Source organism: Myotis lucifugus, unplaced genomic scaffold, assembly GCF_000147115.1.
Source record: "Myotis lucifugus unplaced genomic scaffold, Myoluc2.0 scaffold_4, whole genome shotgun sequence".
NCBI lineage: Eukaryota > Metazoa > Chordata > Mammalia > Chiroptera > Vespertilionidae > Myotis > Myotis lucifugus.
The window spans coordinates 4580869-4597580 of record NW_005871052.1 but is presented as its reverse complement, the minus strand read 5'-3'; the positions used below and the strand labels follow the sequence as shown (position 1 = coordinate 4597580).

The 16712-nt window shown below is 37.2% G+C and overlaps 1 protein-coding gene across 2 annotated transcripts in view; it reads right to left on the bottom strand.

Moving 5' to 3' along the window:
- Nucleotides 1-16712, bottom strand: part of BRWD3 (bromodomain and WD repeat domain containing 3) — a 131261-nt gene that overhangs the window by 98594 nt on the left and 15955 nt on the right. For both annotated transcript variants that reach the window (XM_006082814.2, XM_023764005.1), the window contains exons 5-6: nt 9266-9416; nt 7133-7231 (exon numbers count right to left, since the gene is read on the bottom strand). In XM_006082814.2, coding sequence (XP_006082876.1) covers nt 7133-7231; nt 9266-9416 — 250 coding nt within the window. The remainder of the gene's footprint in view (nt 1-7132; nt 7232-9265; nt 9417-16712) is intronic.

The window sequence follows — 16712 nt, the reverse complement described above, 5'->3', positions numbered from 1 at the left end:
GTAGCAAGTAATAAAGATTATCAGCTGCATGTTTAACTAGTGTCATGAGGTGTCTAAACATGTGTCCTTTAGTCCTTTATCTTGAGTAAGGTGGAGGCGGCTGGGGAGAAGTCAAGGGAAAAAAGGAGACATATGTAATATTATATGCAATACTTTAAACAATAAAGAATTTTAAAAAATGAATAATGAGGAAGGGAAAATAATGTTCATAACAGGACTAACAGAAATTCTTCATTATATTTCACAGTTCACGGGTGGGGAACGTCTGGCCATAGGCCGTATACAGCCCGCGAAATCAATTGGTCTGGCCCTGCCAAGGCATTAGGGATGAGTTAATTGTTTGACCAAATATAGCAGGCTAATTTTTAAGTTAATAATTTTGTATGGCCGAAACTGGTTTGGCTCAGTGGATAGAGCGTCGGCCTGTGGACTGAAGGGTCCCAGGTTCGATTCCGGTCAAGGGCATGTACCTGGGTTGCCGGCACATCCCCAGTAGGAGATGTGCAGGAGGCAGCTGATCGATGTTTCTCTCTCATCGATGTTTCTAACTCTCTCTCTCCCTTCCTCTCTGTAAAAAAGCAATAAAATATATTTAAAAAAAAAAAAAGAATAATTTTGTATGGCCCGTGAATGATGTTATAAATATCCAATGGCCCTTGCCAGAAAAATGGTCCCCCAATGATACTACGATTCATAATAAAATCTGTTTTCTTTCAAATTGATAAACTAAAATTATTAATCCTAACTACAGGCCCAGTGCACGAAATTCGTGCACGGGTGCTGTCCCTGTGCCTGGCCAGCGATCGAAACATGAGTGTCTGGCATGGAAGGGCAGGTCCCAGCTAGACTCTGGGCTCTGGGCAGCACCTGGGCCGCTGGGCCCCCACGCACCCCCCTCCACCTGTGCCCGGCACCTGAGTGTGGGTGGGGGCTTCCCCTGTGTGCGAGCCCTGGTGTCCTGGGGGAGGGTAGCAGGGGGAATGACAGCGAGCTCAGCGGACACCCCGCATTCTCACTGTACCTGTCCCTGTCACCCCCGCCCCCAGGTAGCCGGCAAGAGGTCGCAGCGTGTCACTGACACCCGCCATGTTCCACGCCACCCCCTGGTGGTCAGCATATGTCATAGCAAGCGGTCGAACTCCTGGTCTCCCAGTCGAACTCGTGGTCAAACAACCGCCTGAGGGGACAACTTGCATATTAGGCTATTAATACAATGTTGATTCCAGAAATGGATACAAGGGGCTAGAAATTCATGAGCTGTATAAAACCATATAAATGTCTTTAAAAGGAATGTGGCAGTAATTATAGCACTTCCATTCATTTAATATTTAGTGAGCTCTCACAATGTAGCACAGACAAAAGATTCAGTTTATATTCCAGTTTTAATTACTTGCAGGTTTGACAAGAATCCCTTGTTCCTCTACAAATACATAAAAGTAATGACTTTAGATGCAGCTTGTTTCATGAACAATTATGTGAATACAAAAAGGAGGCAGGTGGTAAGTAAAGGGAAGCAGGCAATACAAAGCAAACCCTGGAAAATATGTAATTCCTGGGCAAAAGATAAGAACTACATAAAATAAGAGAGGGAGGATGACAAATATTCCTGGCAAAAACCCAGTCACCTCAACCAAATAAAAAGTTTAAATTAAATTACTTGATTTCACCTCAACCAAATAAAAAGTTTAAATTAAATTACTTTATTTCAATTTATATTTGCATACTATCAAGAGGCAAGTTTCCTACCTCCAAGTGAATTCTGGATTTAAGTGTGACATATAACCATACAATGGACAATAAATCAAGAGCCAATCAATGCTAAATGGAAGTTTATGGCAACACAAAAATATTAATTTGGCTATAAAGGTAATGCAAGCCTCATGAGCTGTACACAGTGTCAATTATAGACCTAAAATGTAAACTACAGGATGTTGCTATATGTCAAATATTCTAAAGATAAAGGGAAAAAAGCTTTAAAAACAGTCTTATTACATTAGGCCCTTGACTCAGCTTAGAAAAATAAGAATGGATATATTTTATTTTTTGGTATAATGTCAGTCCCAAACTAAAATGAATAGGCCATCGTGCTGCCATTCCTTTGGATAATTTCATGAAAAGTATTTAGAATTAGGATACTTCTATCATGATGGATAATAACTATACTAGTTCTTGCAAATATTCATTTCAAACAAATATGAAACAGTTTTAAAATGACTTCTGTACTAACAAACTAGCTCAGGAGAAGAGTTGTGTCTGTGTGAAATTTTAGTAACTACTACAAAGTTTCCAAAACAAATACTAATATTTAAAGGGATTAACAAAATAACAATAGTTAGTGATTATAGTACAAGATCTCAAACAATACTACAAATATTAATTACGTATGCTCCAGGATTTCTTTTGAGTGGCATTACATATTAATATTGTTTTGAATGTAGTTCATTTTCTTCCTGATTTAATTTTGGCACAATGCAAAATCAATTTGATTAGTCAAGCAAACAGCTAATGAAATGGCATGACTGGAGCTTAGACCTGTAATAATGTTAATAGGCATCTTTGCTCTTACCCTATAGGAACTTGGAAATCCAACCTGGGAAAACTTAAGTACACATATATTTAAAGTATTACGGTAGTTACACTAGAGAATGGAATCTAGGAATTAACTCCCAAATTCCATCCCCATGCTCCCTTCACCTCCATTTCATTTAATTACTAAAAAGCATTGCTGATTTACTGCATAAAGGATGGGAACATTTGAATAAATAGTCTAATATAGTGGAGAGTCCAGACAAGTTCAGAATTATATTGTTTTTGACCGAAGACAATTGTAAAACTTTCAGTGGAAGGAAGTGGCACAATGTGATCTTTAAAGTGAGTTACAAAATCAAAATAGAAAAATCTAAATGTAGTGCCTAAGTGCAAAAATTGGAAACAGTCTAAGTTAAATTTGTAAAATGAATCATTAGTCAATAGATTATTACCAAATTATACTCCTATCCAGAGAGCTGCTTACTGGTTCCTGTATTATTCTGGATCCACACTGTCCAATACAGTAACCATTTAGCCATATGTGGTTATTGCATACTAAATTACTCAAACTTCCAAAAATTAAAAATTTAGTTCCTCAGATACAATAGCCACATGTGGCTAGAGGCTACTGTTTTGGATATCATGCCATAGGATAGAACATCTCCATTATCACAAAGTTCTAGTGGGTAGCACTATTCTACATAAAATACAGTTAAAATGAGCCCCAAGAAATAACTGGTATAATTCTAAATATACTGGATAAAATAAATGAGACATATCTATTTATGTTTTAAAATATTGATGCTAAGTAGGAAGAAAAGGACACATCCTCAAACTGATAAAGGACATCTACAATCATAATGAATGGTGAAAGATTGTCTGCTTTACCCCTAAGATCAAGAACAAGGCAAGGATGTCCAGTCTCACCACTTCAAATCACCATTGTACTTGAGGCACTAGCACTTCCATAGTATAACCATATTAACCAATGTCACTCCAATATATTTAATAAAAAGAAAAAAAAATTAGGCCCCAGTCACTGGTCTGATAACTGAGGATCAGCAACCTCCCATAAGCCCCCCTAGCTTGACATTCTGAGCTGCAGCCTTCTTTCTGCAGGCTGCTTCTACCCAGGAAAAGGAATCCTATGTATGTCCACTATCCAGAACCTCCACTCTTTCAACCCCTTTGCTGATGACAGTAAGGGTGATGATCTACTTCCAGCTGGCACTGAGTATTACATATAACTATATAAGAATTCAACAGAAAAAAGCAGGAAGACCCTAACTACTGTAAGACTGTGTGTAAGGCAAGTTTATACCAGTCACATAGTAATTTCCTGAGCTTTGGGTTTTACTGCTGTAAATAAGGGTTTACAACCCAGCTTCCCAAATCTGTGTCCAAAAAATTTTCAGATGACTCCTCATCAGGTTTGGAAATGCTCCCCATAAGGTGATTCACAATGCCATATTAGCATATGAAAGGCTCTGAATAGACCTACACACATTTTTTAAACTCAGTGTCTCCCACATTTACTTGACCAAGGAACTCTTTTATCAAGTAGTGTTGTTGCCAAGCCAGTGTGGATCAGCAGTTGAGCATGGACCCATGAACCAGGAGGCCACAGCTCAAATTATGGTCAGGGCACGAGTTAGGGTTGCAGGCTCGATCTCCAGTAGGGGACATGCAGGAGGCAGCCGATCAATGATTCTCTCTCATAATTAATGTTTCTATCTATCATTCTCCCTTCCTCTCTGGAATCAATAAAAATATTTTTTAAAATTACTTCAAGATTGATTGATTTTAAAGTAACTGTGGAGAACTGTACCCCACAATGAGAAAACTGTCTCAAAAATGTGAAATGCTTCATATTTATCTTGCTTATTTTCTTAGTCAACTCCACTGAGTTTTCATCAAGGCCTGCTCTCTAAATATCCTAAACTTAAGGATCTTAGCTAAAATACAGTAGTCCCCCCTTATCTGCAGTTTTGCTTCTGCAGTTTTAGTTACCTGCAGTCACCCAGCGTCTGAAAATATTGAATGGAAAATCCCAGAAATAAACAATTCAGAAGTTTAAAATTGAGTGATGTTTGAGTAGTGTGATAAAGTTTCTCGCCATCCTGCCCCATCCTGCTAGGGGCATGAATCATCACTTTGTCCAGTGTATCCACACTGTATATACTCCCCTGCCACGTAGTCATTTAGTAGCCATCTAGGTTATCAGATGGACTGTCCTGGTATCACAGCGCCTGTCTTCAAGTAACCCCTACATTACTTAATAATGCTCCCAAAGCACAAGAGTGGTGATGCTAGCAATTCAAATATGCCAAAGAGAAACCATAAAGTGCTTCCTATAATTGAAAAGCTATGTATGTATAGGAAAAAACACAGTGTGTGTGTGTGTGTGTGTGTGTGTGTGTGTGTGTGTGTGTTGTAATACTACCTGCAGTTTCAGGTATTTACTGGGGTCTTGGAACATATCCCCCATGGATGGGGCGGGGGAGGAGGGAGGGAGCATGGGGAACTACTGTTCTACATGACAATACATCTTGACTGACTTATATCTATTGTAATAGTTCCTCCCCAAATAACATGGTAGATTTAAGATTGTGAAAGCATCAATGCCAGGGACACTAAAATTCCTTAGCAATTACTATAAAAGTAACAAAGTGATCTAAGTCAGAATGTAAAATGCTTACTCTACAAAACCAGCAGAAGTTTGAATGTATATGAGTAGTTACAAGAATTCTTAAAAAGGGAAGGAAAGAAAGAAGGTTACTCTTCAGTGCTTCACATGTGACGAATGAAGGAAGTATAAAGCATCACAAAAAATGTTGATATTGTGGCTAAAAATATAACTCTTGAACAAAAAAAAATGAATAATAAAATCTATTCCAATTAAATTTAATAACTTAATTATGAGTAAAAGTGAATACTGGAAAACACTGAAGGGTAAAAAACTGCCCTGGAAAAATTTTAAAAAAAAAGTTTAATACACTAGGTCCAATTAGACCCAACCCAGTTTTCTATTTTTCCCAGTACTATCCAGGCTATGAAAAATTATTGTTAGCAATATACATCAAAGTATCTAATTTACTTTAACAAACCTTATGAATCTTTATCAATGACTTGTCTAAATATATTTTAAAATTATCTCTAGCCTAAATTTATTTAATCTCTTAGGGTAAATAAGTTCTAAAAGCTAGTATACCCTTTAAAAAGTATTCTTATTTTTCAACTTGAATTTAAGGATTATTCTCTAGGCACTATATAAAATATTTTTTAAAAAGAGAGAAAATAGGGAAGAAGAGTAACAGTTACTTACCCAGCTGCTTTGTTTTGTACATTCTTTAAAAGTTAACTTTATGAATAGCAAGAACCTACAACCAAGATTACTCTACCCAGCAAAGCTATCATTTAGAATTGAAGGTCAGATAAAGAGCTTCACAGATAAGAAAAAGCTAAAGGAGTTCATCACCACCAAATCAGTATTATATGAAATGCTGAAAGGTATTCTTTAAGAAGAGGAAGAAGAAGAAGAAAAAGGTAAAGATAAAAATTATGAACTACAAAGTGACAACAAATACACATCTATCAACAAGTGAATCTAAAAATCAAGTGAATAAAAAAATCTGATGAACAGAATAAACTGGTGAATATAATAGAATCAGGGGCATAGAAAGGGAGTGGACTGACAATTCTCGGGGGGAAGGGGGTGTGGGCGGTGCGGGAAGAGACTGGACAAAAATCGAACACCTATGGACGAGGGCAATGGGGGAAGGGGGAAGGGGATGGGGTGGGGTGGGAACCGGGTGGAGGGGAGCTATGAGGAGAAAAAAGAAGAACAGCTGTAATAATCTGAACAATGAAGACTTATTTAAAAAAAATAAAAATAAAAAAAATAATAATAAATAAAAGTTAACTTTATTATAAATGGTTCTGTAGCTAGACATCCTTGGGAACCACTACTAATATTTCTTCACAGTAGTCACCAGAGAAAACTCAGAAATATTCTAAATAGGACATGTGACTTTCAGGAAACTTTTGTTACCGTCTGAAAGCTATATTTACATAGATCCCTGTAAAATCTTTGAGTTCAACAGATAGATATGTAAATAGTCATCCATATGGTTAAAAACACCTGAAGTATATAAAAATGCTTCTACTAGGAAGGAAGAAGGGAAGGGGGGATGGAGGGAGGGAGGGAGGGAGGGAGGGAGGGAGGGAAAGAAGGAAGGAAGGAAGGAAGGAAGGAAGGAAGGAAGGAAGGAAGGAAGGAAGGAAGGAAGGAAGGAAGGAAGGAGAAAAAAAGTGAGAGAGAGAGAGAGCAAGAAGGAAGGAAGGAAGGGAGGGAGGGATGGAGAGAGGGAAGGAGGGAAGGAAGCAAAGAAGGCAAGACAGCAAGAAAGAAAGGAAAACATGAGCTAACCTTTTACAAAACTATGATTAAATTTGCTTTAGGTAAAAATAATTTTTAAAATGTGGAATCAGCATGAAATTCAAGAATGTAAACAGTTGGTTTATACTTCAAATTTGGCTTTATAATGAGTTCAGGAAGGAACAAATTAAAAATATGTTTATAACTCACATGGACATTACTCACCCACATTTGGAGGTTTCACATAATTTACAGGTAGTTCTGGAGGTCTGCCTCTATGTAGAGCTGCAAAAGCGGACCCATTCCATAGTGTACTCTTACAGTCTACACAAAAAGATTCAAAGGTTAGTCAAGGAGTAGAACAGTGTTTTGGTTTTTTGGTTTTAACTGCACTTCTGAGGCAAATGTCTAATTTCAATTCAATTTGTTAAAATATATTTCTTCCTAAGGTGTAGGGGGTCAATGGGGAAAAAGGGGGACATCTGTAATACTTTCAATAAAGATAAATTTTGAAAAATAGATTTTGTAATTGCTAAAGTCAAAATAAAAAATATAATGCATGTATTTAATTATGTTTTAAACCATATACATCATGACTGGTGAATACTAGGTACCTTAATATATCATCAGGGTAATTTTATTTCTGTGCAGATCTAGAACTGAAGTTTTATTACACCATATATTGGAATCTCCAGGTAAATATCATGAGAATTAATAAAGGTTTTTAAGTTTACCAATGGTCCTTCTTGACTTTAAGTTTATCCATATCCTACTTAATACAAAACAATATAAAGTAAGGATAAAACTACATACATGTATGCAAGATTAAATTCAGAAACATTTATTCTCGGTGAATGCTCATGTTATATCAGTTGTGCCATAATAGGTAAATGCATATCACATGATAACTGACTATAAATAGTTTTTTGTCTGCCTTTTATGCTTATATCAAAAGACTCAAGCACATAATAAATATTTCTAATTCAACTTTGAAATAAAATATTCTACTACTCTCTTAAAAACCTCAAATTAACTTTATTGAAGAATTTCCTTAAATTATAAAATAAGATGTTTAAACACTGGTATCATTTATGCAACTATTTATACTTGTATATTAGGATATTAAACAAGTTATGCTAATAATACAAAACAGAAATAAATTGGTTGCTAGACCTGAAGTATTTAACACACTAAGAAGTATCCTTAACATGTAATTTCATATATCTATGTTCATAAAACACTATTTTATATATTTTATATATTAGGGTTCCATATAAAAATTTAGAAAAAATCTGTAAAAGACTGAAAAAAAAAACCCCGTGAAAGAGAAACTGTATTGAACAGGTACTGATGGGTTGATATTTTTGCTTAACTGTATTTTTTAAATATACAATATTATTTGTCAATTTTTATACCTCAATAAAGTTGAGTAAAACCCCTTAAGCCCTCTAGCACTTTTGCTATCATTTAAACAATTAATAGCCTCTGGCCCTGTAGATCAGTTGGTTAGAGTGTTGTCCCGATATGCCAAGGTTGTGGGTTTGATCTGGGGTCCGAATCAACCAATGAACACGCAAATATTTGAAACAACAAATTTATTTATTTCTCTCTCTCCCCCACTTCCTCTCTTTCTAAAAATCAATAAGAGTAATGTATTTGAAGTATATATTTATCAACTCTCAGAAAATAGTTAATACAGGAAATAGAGAAATAACACACAAAAAAATAAACAATTAATAAAACAATGGACCTACAGAAAGGAACTGTTAAAATTAAAAAATAATTTTAAAAATTGCCCTGGCTGGTGTTGCTCAGATGGATGGGCATTGACCCATGCAGTGAAAGGTTACCAGTTTGATTCCTGGTCAGGATACATGCTCGGGTTGCAGACTCAATCCCCAGTAGAGGGTGTGCAGGAGGCAGCAGATCGATGATCCCCTCTCACAGCAGTGTTTGTTTGTTTCTCTCTCTCAAAAAATCAATTTTAAAAATACTTAAAAATAATAATTTTTAAAAATAAATATTTTCAATTATAATTTTACATAACATAATTTTCTTTTACTTGTTATAAAATACTCTATGTGATTAGGATGATATCAAGACTCATAAATATAAGAGCATTAAAATGTAGTTTATACTACACTAATTAGACCAGCAACCTTTTAAGATCTCTATTCCAGAGTATTACAGAGATTTTATATCCTTTACCTCTATTGCTTTACAAAAAAGGACTCCTTTTAGGTCTCTAAAAACTTATTTGTACTAGAAAAATTTAGTACTTAGAAAAGCATGCAAACATTTACTTAACTTAAAAATGTTCTGCTCTTTACTCATAACTCAAAAAACAGAAAATCTCACCTTTGGCATCCCGTAACAGAGACTGCCGACCAACACCAAGCAATGTCTGTACCCCAGGAACACTCTGAGGGATCTCCTTATCTAGTATGGGACCAATCCGCTCACAAATTTTAAGGAGGTAGTCTGGAGGAATGTGTGCATTGGCTGCCACCTAAAAACCATAAATAAAATACAGGAAAACAATTAAAAAAAGACATTAATCTATTCCATTACCAAACTGTTCTATCATGAAAGTCCAATTTTAAGTACATTAAATTTTAAAAATAATATTTTGAATATTTAACCTGTCAGCAAAATATAAGAAACAGCTACAAAAATTAAATAATATAATTTAAGTAATATTATATTTATAGGACATGGCACTCTAATACCTGATTTATTCAGTAGTAATGAACTGTTCAATAATCAGAGAATATAGATTTTATTTAAATGATAAGAATGAAAACAAAAGGTATTATTTGGACGGAAAACAAACATGGCAGAGGGCAGAACTGGAGTGAGGGGAATTGCCACTGACCCAGCATGCCCTGAATGACTGGCACCTTGAGATAATGCACCCGATCCTGCCACTGGGACCCAACACCCCAAGATGCACAGACCTACCACCACTAAGCATTGTGCCTGGCCCGGTGCCTCTGGACAAACAAACAGTACTGCCATCTGGCAATCGACCAGTAGCCATGACTGGACCCCCCACCAGACACATGGGCCTGCCTCCTTGGTGACCAGGGATCCCACAAAAGAAACTAAATGAAATTGACACAAGCAATTTATCAGATAAAGAATTCAAAATAATGGCTATTAGGGTGCTCAAACAACTTAGTGAGAACTACAAGGAAATTAATGAGATCTATAAGGAACTTAAAAAAACAGCATGAAAAATGAGGTTGAAACCCTGAATCAATATCAATTAGAAATGAAGAATGACAGAGCTGAAATAAAGAATACACTGGAAGGATTCAACAGTAGACTAGAAGAAGCTGAGAACTGAATTAACATATTAGAAGACAAGGTAAGAAAAAAACACCCATTCAGAGCAACAATTGGAAAAAAAATTAATAAGCAGGAAAGTTTAAAGGAGCCATGGGACAACATGAACCCTAATAACATCCACATTAAAGGATTCCAGAAGGAAAAGAATCTGAACAAGGAAGAGAGAATATGTTTGAAGAAATAATGACAGAAAACTAACATGACCTGGTGAAAAAAAGTCATACAAGTACAGGAAACACAGAGTCCCAATCAAGATGACCAAAAGACCCACCACGAGACACATCATAATTAAATGCAAATGTTAAAAAGAAAGAATCTTAAAGGCTGTAAGAGAGATAGAAAGTAGCTCCCATTAGACGGTCAACTGATTTCTCAATATAAACACGTCAGACAACCAGGGAATGGCATGACATATACAAAATAATGAAAAGCAAGGGTCTAAAGCCAAGACTACTCTATTCAGCAAGGATATCATTCAAAATTAAAGGTGATATAAGGAGGTTCACAGACAAAAACAAAACAAACAAAAAACAACAACACCTAAATTACTTTATTAGACCAAACCAGCAGTGCAAGAAATGCAAAAAGGACTATTATAAGAAGAAGAAATAGAGAGAGGGAGGAACACAGGCATAAAGAATAAAAATAGCAACAAATAAGTACCTATCAAAAATAACCTTAAATGCAAATGGCTTAAATGCCCCAATCAAAAGACATTGGGTAGCTGAATGAATATGAAAACATGAACCATATATATGCTGTCTACAAGAGACCCATCTCAGTAAAAAGACTCACAGAGAATGAACGTGAAGGGATGGAAAAAAAAATTCTAGGCAAATGGAAATGAAAAAAATAAAACAAAACTGGGGTAGTAATACTCAAATCTGACAAAGAAACTTCAAAATGAAGGCCATAAAAGAGACAATGAAGGCCACTTCATAATACTAAAGGGATCAATACCAAAAGAGGATATAAATCTGGTAAACATACTATATATGCACCCAATACAGGAGCAAACAAACATATTAAAAAATTTCTGGAGGATTTTAAGGGAGAAATAGACAGCAATACAATCCTAATAGGGGACTTTATCACCCTAGTGATATCACTGGATAGATCTGTGAGACAAAAAAAAAATCAACAAGGATCCTAAATGACACACAAGACAAGATGGAATTAATTGACATTTATGGAGCATTTCACCACAAAGCTACAGAATATACATTCTTTTCAAGTGCACATGGTTCATTCTAAAAGACAAATCACATGTTAAGACACAAAAAAAATCCCTACAAGTTCAAGAAAATTGAAATCATATCAACTATCTTCTTGGATCACAATGGCATGAAACTAGAGAACAATTACAATAAAAATACTCAGAAGCATTCAAACACATGAAGGCTAAATAGCATGTTATTAAACAATGAATGTGTTACCAATGGGATCAATGAAGAAATCAAAAACTTTCTGGAAACAAATAAAAGTTAATACACAACAAGCCAAAATCTATGGTACACAGCAAAAGCAGTCCTGAGAGGGAAGTTCATAGCACTAAAGGTCTACCTCAAGAAAGAAGAAAAACTTCTAATAAACTATCTAACCCTTCAACTTAAAGAATTAGAAAAAAACAACAAGAAAAGCCCAGAGTAAGTAGAAGGACGGAAATAATAAAGATCAGAGAGGAAATAAATGACATAGAGACTAAAAAACATACCAAAAAAATCAATGAAACAAAGAGCTGGTTCTTTGAAAAAATAAACAAGATTGATGAACCTTTAGCCAGACTCATTAAGAAACAAATAGAGAAGAGCAAAATAAACAAACTCAGAAATAAAAGAGGTGAAGTAACAACTGACACCACAGAGATACAAAGGATTGTCAGAAAATACTATGAACAACTATTTGTCAACAAGCTGGACAACCTGGAGGAAATGGACAAATTACTAGAAAAATACAACCTTACAAAACTGAAACAGGAAGAATCAGAAAACCTGACTAGGTTAATAACAACTGGTGAAATTGAAGCAGTAATAAAAAAAACTCCCAGCAAACAACAGCCCTGGCCAGGACAGCTTAACAGAAGAATTTTACCAGATATGCAAAAAGAATTACAATACTTATTCTCCTCAACCTATTTCAAAAATAATCCAAGAGGAAGGAAAACTTCTACGTTTTTTTTTTCAGGAGGCCAGCATTACGTTAATTCCAAAAACTAATAAAGGCACTAAAGAAAGAGAATTACACTACCATATCCCTAATGAACACAGAGAATAAAATCCTCATTAAATATTAGCAAACTGGATATAACAATATATTAAAAAGATCATACACCATGACCAAGCTGTATTTATTCCAGAGATGCAAGGCTGGTACAACATTTGCAAATTGGAAAACAGAAATCACATGATGATATCAACTGACGCAGAAAAAGCATTAGACAAAAACCAACACCCATTTTCTAAAAAAATTTTTATTGATTTCAGAAAGGAAGGGAGAGGGAGTTAGAAACATCAAGGATGAAAGAGCCTCCTGCATGCCCCACAATGGGGATTGAGCTTGCAACCCGAGCATGAGCCCTAACTGGGAATCAAACCAAGATCTTCCTGGTTCATAGGTTGACATTCAATCACTTAAACATGTCGGCTGGGCTCCAAAACCCATTTTTATAAAAACTAACAGCAAAGTGGAAATAGAGGGATCATACCTGAACATATTAAAGGCTACATGTGACAAATCTCCAGCCAACATCATATTCAATGTGCAAAAACTAAAACCAATCCTATATAATAAAAGAGAAACATGCAAATTAACCATCCCTCCACTACGCTCACCAGCCAATCAGAGTGAGTATGCAAATTAACCTGACAAAGATGTCAGTTAATTTGCATATGCAGGTGTCACACGCCCCAAGAGGCGACTGCAGCCACGGGCAACTGGGACCATTGCCGGCCCGGGAGGCAAGGCCTGCCACATGCACCAAGCCACACCCGCAGGGTCCCGGGACCTTCGCTGGCCCCGAGAGGCGAGGCCGCCCGCGCCTAGCCACTCCCGCAGGCTCCTGGGGCCTTGCCGGCAGAGAGCACAGCGGGAGAGGAGCGGGCAGAGAGCAGGAGGTCTGGAGGACTTGGCAGAGCAGGAGACTGCTGGACATAGAGCAGAGCGACAGAGAGGGTGGCTTGGAGGGCGTGGTTCCCTCTGTCATCCCAGCTTCCTCATCACAGCTGTGGAAACTGACAGCAGGGAGGAGGAAGTCCCACCCCCACAGAATCAACCAGAATCAGCCTTTGGTCAGATAGCTCTCAGCGGCCTGACAGCCAGGACTCTCCTTCACCTGCATCTCAGACCATGACAGTAGAGAGGTGGGATTATGTCTAAAGAACAACTGTTGATACAATGTAGCTCTGCAGCAGAAAGATGCCGGCATTATCGACAGAAAATGTCTGCAGAGCAGCATGCGTCTGATCTTGAAAGAAGGCGGTGCCTGCGACAGGATGTATCTGAACACCAGCTACTGGAAAAACATCGCTCTGATGCCGAAAAACACCGGCATTATTGACAGAAAATGTCTAAAGACCAACGTGCCTTTGAAGGTGAAAGAAGGCGGTGGCGACAACAGAATATGTCTAGAGAACAGTCATCAACAAGTACTACCAATACTGGTAGGAACTGCCTTCTCAGCGAAAATTGAGTACATGAGGATGCAATTCTCGAACATAGTTGTGGTGGAATGAATGTTCGATGTGAGTCTTGCCTATCACTAAATTTCTCTGATGAAAAACCATCCGATGGGAAATTTACTCGATGTGGTAGCAAAGGGAAAGTCTGTCCAAATGATATACATTTTCCAGATTACCCGGCATATTTAAAAAGATTAATGACAAACGAAGATTCTGACAGTAAAAATTTCATGGAAAATATTCGTTCCATAAGTAGTTCTTTTGTTTTTGCTTCCATGGGTGCAAACATTGCATCACCATCAGGATATGGGCCATACTGTTTTAGAATACACGGACAAGTTTATCACCGTATTGGAACTTTACGTCCTTCGGATGGTGATTCTCAGAAGTTTGCTCAACTTTATATTTTGGATACAGCCGAAGCAACAAGTAAAAGATTAGCAATGCCAGAAAACCAGGGCTGCTCAGAAAGACTCATGATCAACATCAACAACCTCATGCATGAAATAAATGAATTAACAAAATCATTCAAGATGCTACATGAGGTAGAAAAGGAAGCCCAATCTGGAGCAGCAACAAAAGGTACTGCTCCCACAGAAGTAACAATGGCAATTAAATATAACCGTAACAGCAACCCAGGTAGATATAATTCTCCCCATGTAACTGAGGTTGCTGTCATATTCAGAAAGGAAGATGGAGAACCTCCGTTTGAAAGGGACTTGCTCACTCATTGTAAACCAGATCCCAATAATCCAAATGCCACTAAAATGAAACAAATCAATATCCTGTTTCCTACATTAGATGCAATGACATATCCTATTCTTTTTCCACATGGTGAAAAAGGCTGGGGAACAGATATTGCATTAAGACTCAGAGACAACAGTGTAATCGACAATAATACTAGACAAAATGTAAGGACACGAGTCACACAAATGCAGTATTATGGATTTCATCTCTCTGTGCAGGCCACGTTCAATCCTATTTGAAATGCAGAAAAATTAACTCAACAGTATATCGTGGATTCATATTCAAAAATGGAGGCCAATCGGATAAATTTCATCAAAGCAAACCAATCTAAGTTGAGAGTTGAAAAATATAGTGGTTTGATGGATTATCTCAAATCTAGATCTGAAAATGACAATGTGACAATTGGTAAATGATAATACTTCCATCATCTTCTGAGGATAGTCCCAGAAATATGCAACAGCGCTATCAGGATGCTATGGCAATTGTATAAAGTATGGCAAGCCCGATTTATTCATAACCATGACATGCAACTCCAAGTGGGCAGATATTGCAAACAATTTACAACGCTGGCAAAAAGTTGAAAACAGACCTGACTTGGTAGCGAGTTTTTAATATTAAGCTGAATGCTCTTTTAAATGATATCTGTAAATTCCATTTATTTGGCAAAGTAATAGCTAAAATTCATGACACTGAATTTCAGAAACATGGACTGTCTCACGCTCACATATTATTGATATTAGATAGTGAGTCCAAATTACGTTCCTCTAATGAATTCTCTTTCAATGTGCACGGGTTGGGTGCACTGGGCCACTAGTTCTCCTAATAACAGGAACAAGACAGGGATATCCCCTTTCACCACTTTTATTTAACACTAGAGGCACGGTGCATGAAATTCATGCACACAGGGGGGTCCCTCAGCCCAGCCTGCGCCCTCTCGTAGTCTGGGAGAGGGCCTAAGCCAGGGGTGGGCAAACTTTTTGACTCGAGGGCCACAATGGGTTCTTAAACTGGACCGGAGGGCAGGAACAAAAGCATGGATGGAGTGTTTGTGTGAACTAATATAAATTCAAAGTAAACATCATTACATAAAAGGGCACGGTCTTTTTTTTTTTTAGTTTTATTCATTTCAAACGGGCCGGATCCGGCCCGCGGGCCGTAGTTTGCCCATGGCTGGCCTAAGCCATCAGTTGGACATCCTTAGCGCTGCCGCAGAGGCAGGAGAGGCTCCCACCACTGCCGCTGCACTTGCCAGCCATGAGCCTGGCTTCTAGCTGAGCGGCACTACCCCTGTGAGAGTGCACTGACCACCAGGGGGCAGCTCCTGCGTTGAGCATCTTCCCCCTGGAGGTCAGTGCACGTCATAGTGACCGGTCGGTCCACCATTCAGTTTATTTGCATATTAGCCTTTTATTATATAGAATAGTACTGGAATTCCTAGCCATAGCAATCAGACAAAAGAAGAAATAAAAGGCATCCAAATTGGAAAAGAAGTAAAACTATCATTATTCACAGATGACATGATATTGTACACAGGAAATATCATAAAACCATTTCACAGACCTAAAACAAACTCTCCAAAAATTTATATGGAACCAATAAAGACACCAAATAGCTTCTGCAATCTTGAGAAACAAGAACAAAGTTGGAGGGAATCACAATACCGGATATCAAGCTATAATACAAAGCTAGTGTAATGAAAACAGCCTGGTACTGGCACAAGAACAGGCATACAGATAAATGGAACAGAAAAGAAAACCAGATATCAAGGCAAGAGCATACAGTGGAGTAAAGACAGTCTCTTCAGTAAATGGTGTTGGGATAATTAGACAAGTACATGTAAAAAAAATGAAACTAAACCACCAACTTACACCAAACAAAAGAATAAACTCAAAATGAATAAAAGACTTAATAATGCACTCATACAACTTAAGAAAAGGAAGACAAACAACCCAATTAAAAATGGACAGAAAACCTGGATACTTCTCCAGAGATGACATACAAATGGCCAAGATACATATGAAAAAATTCTC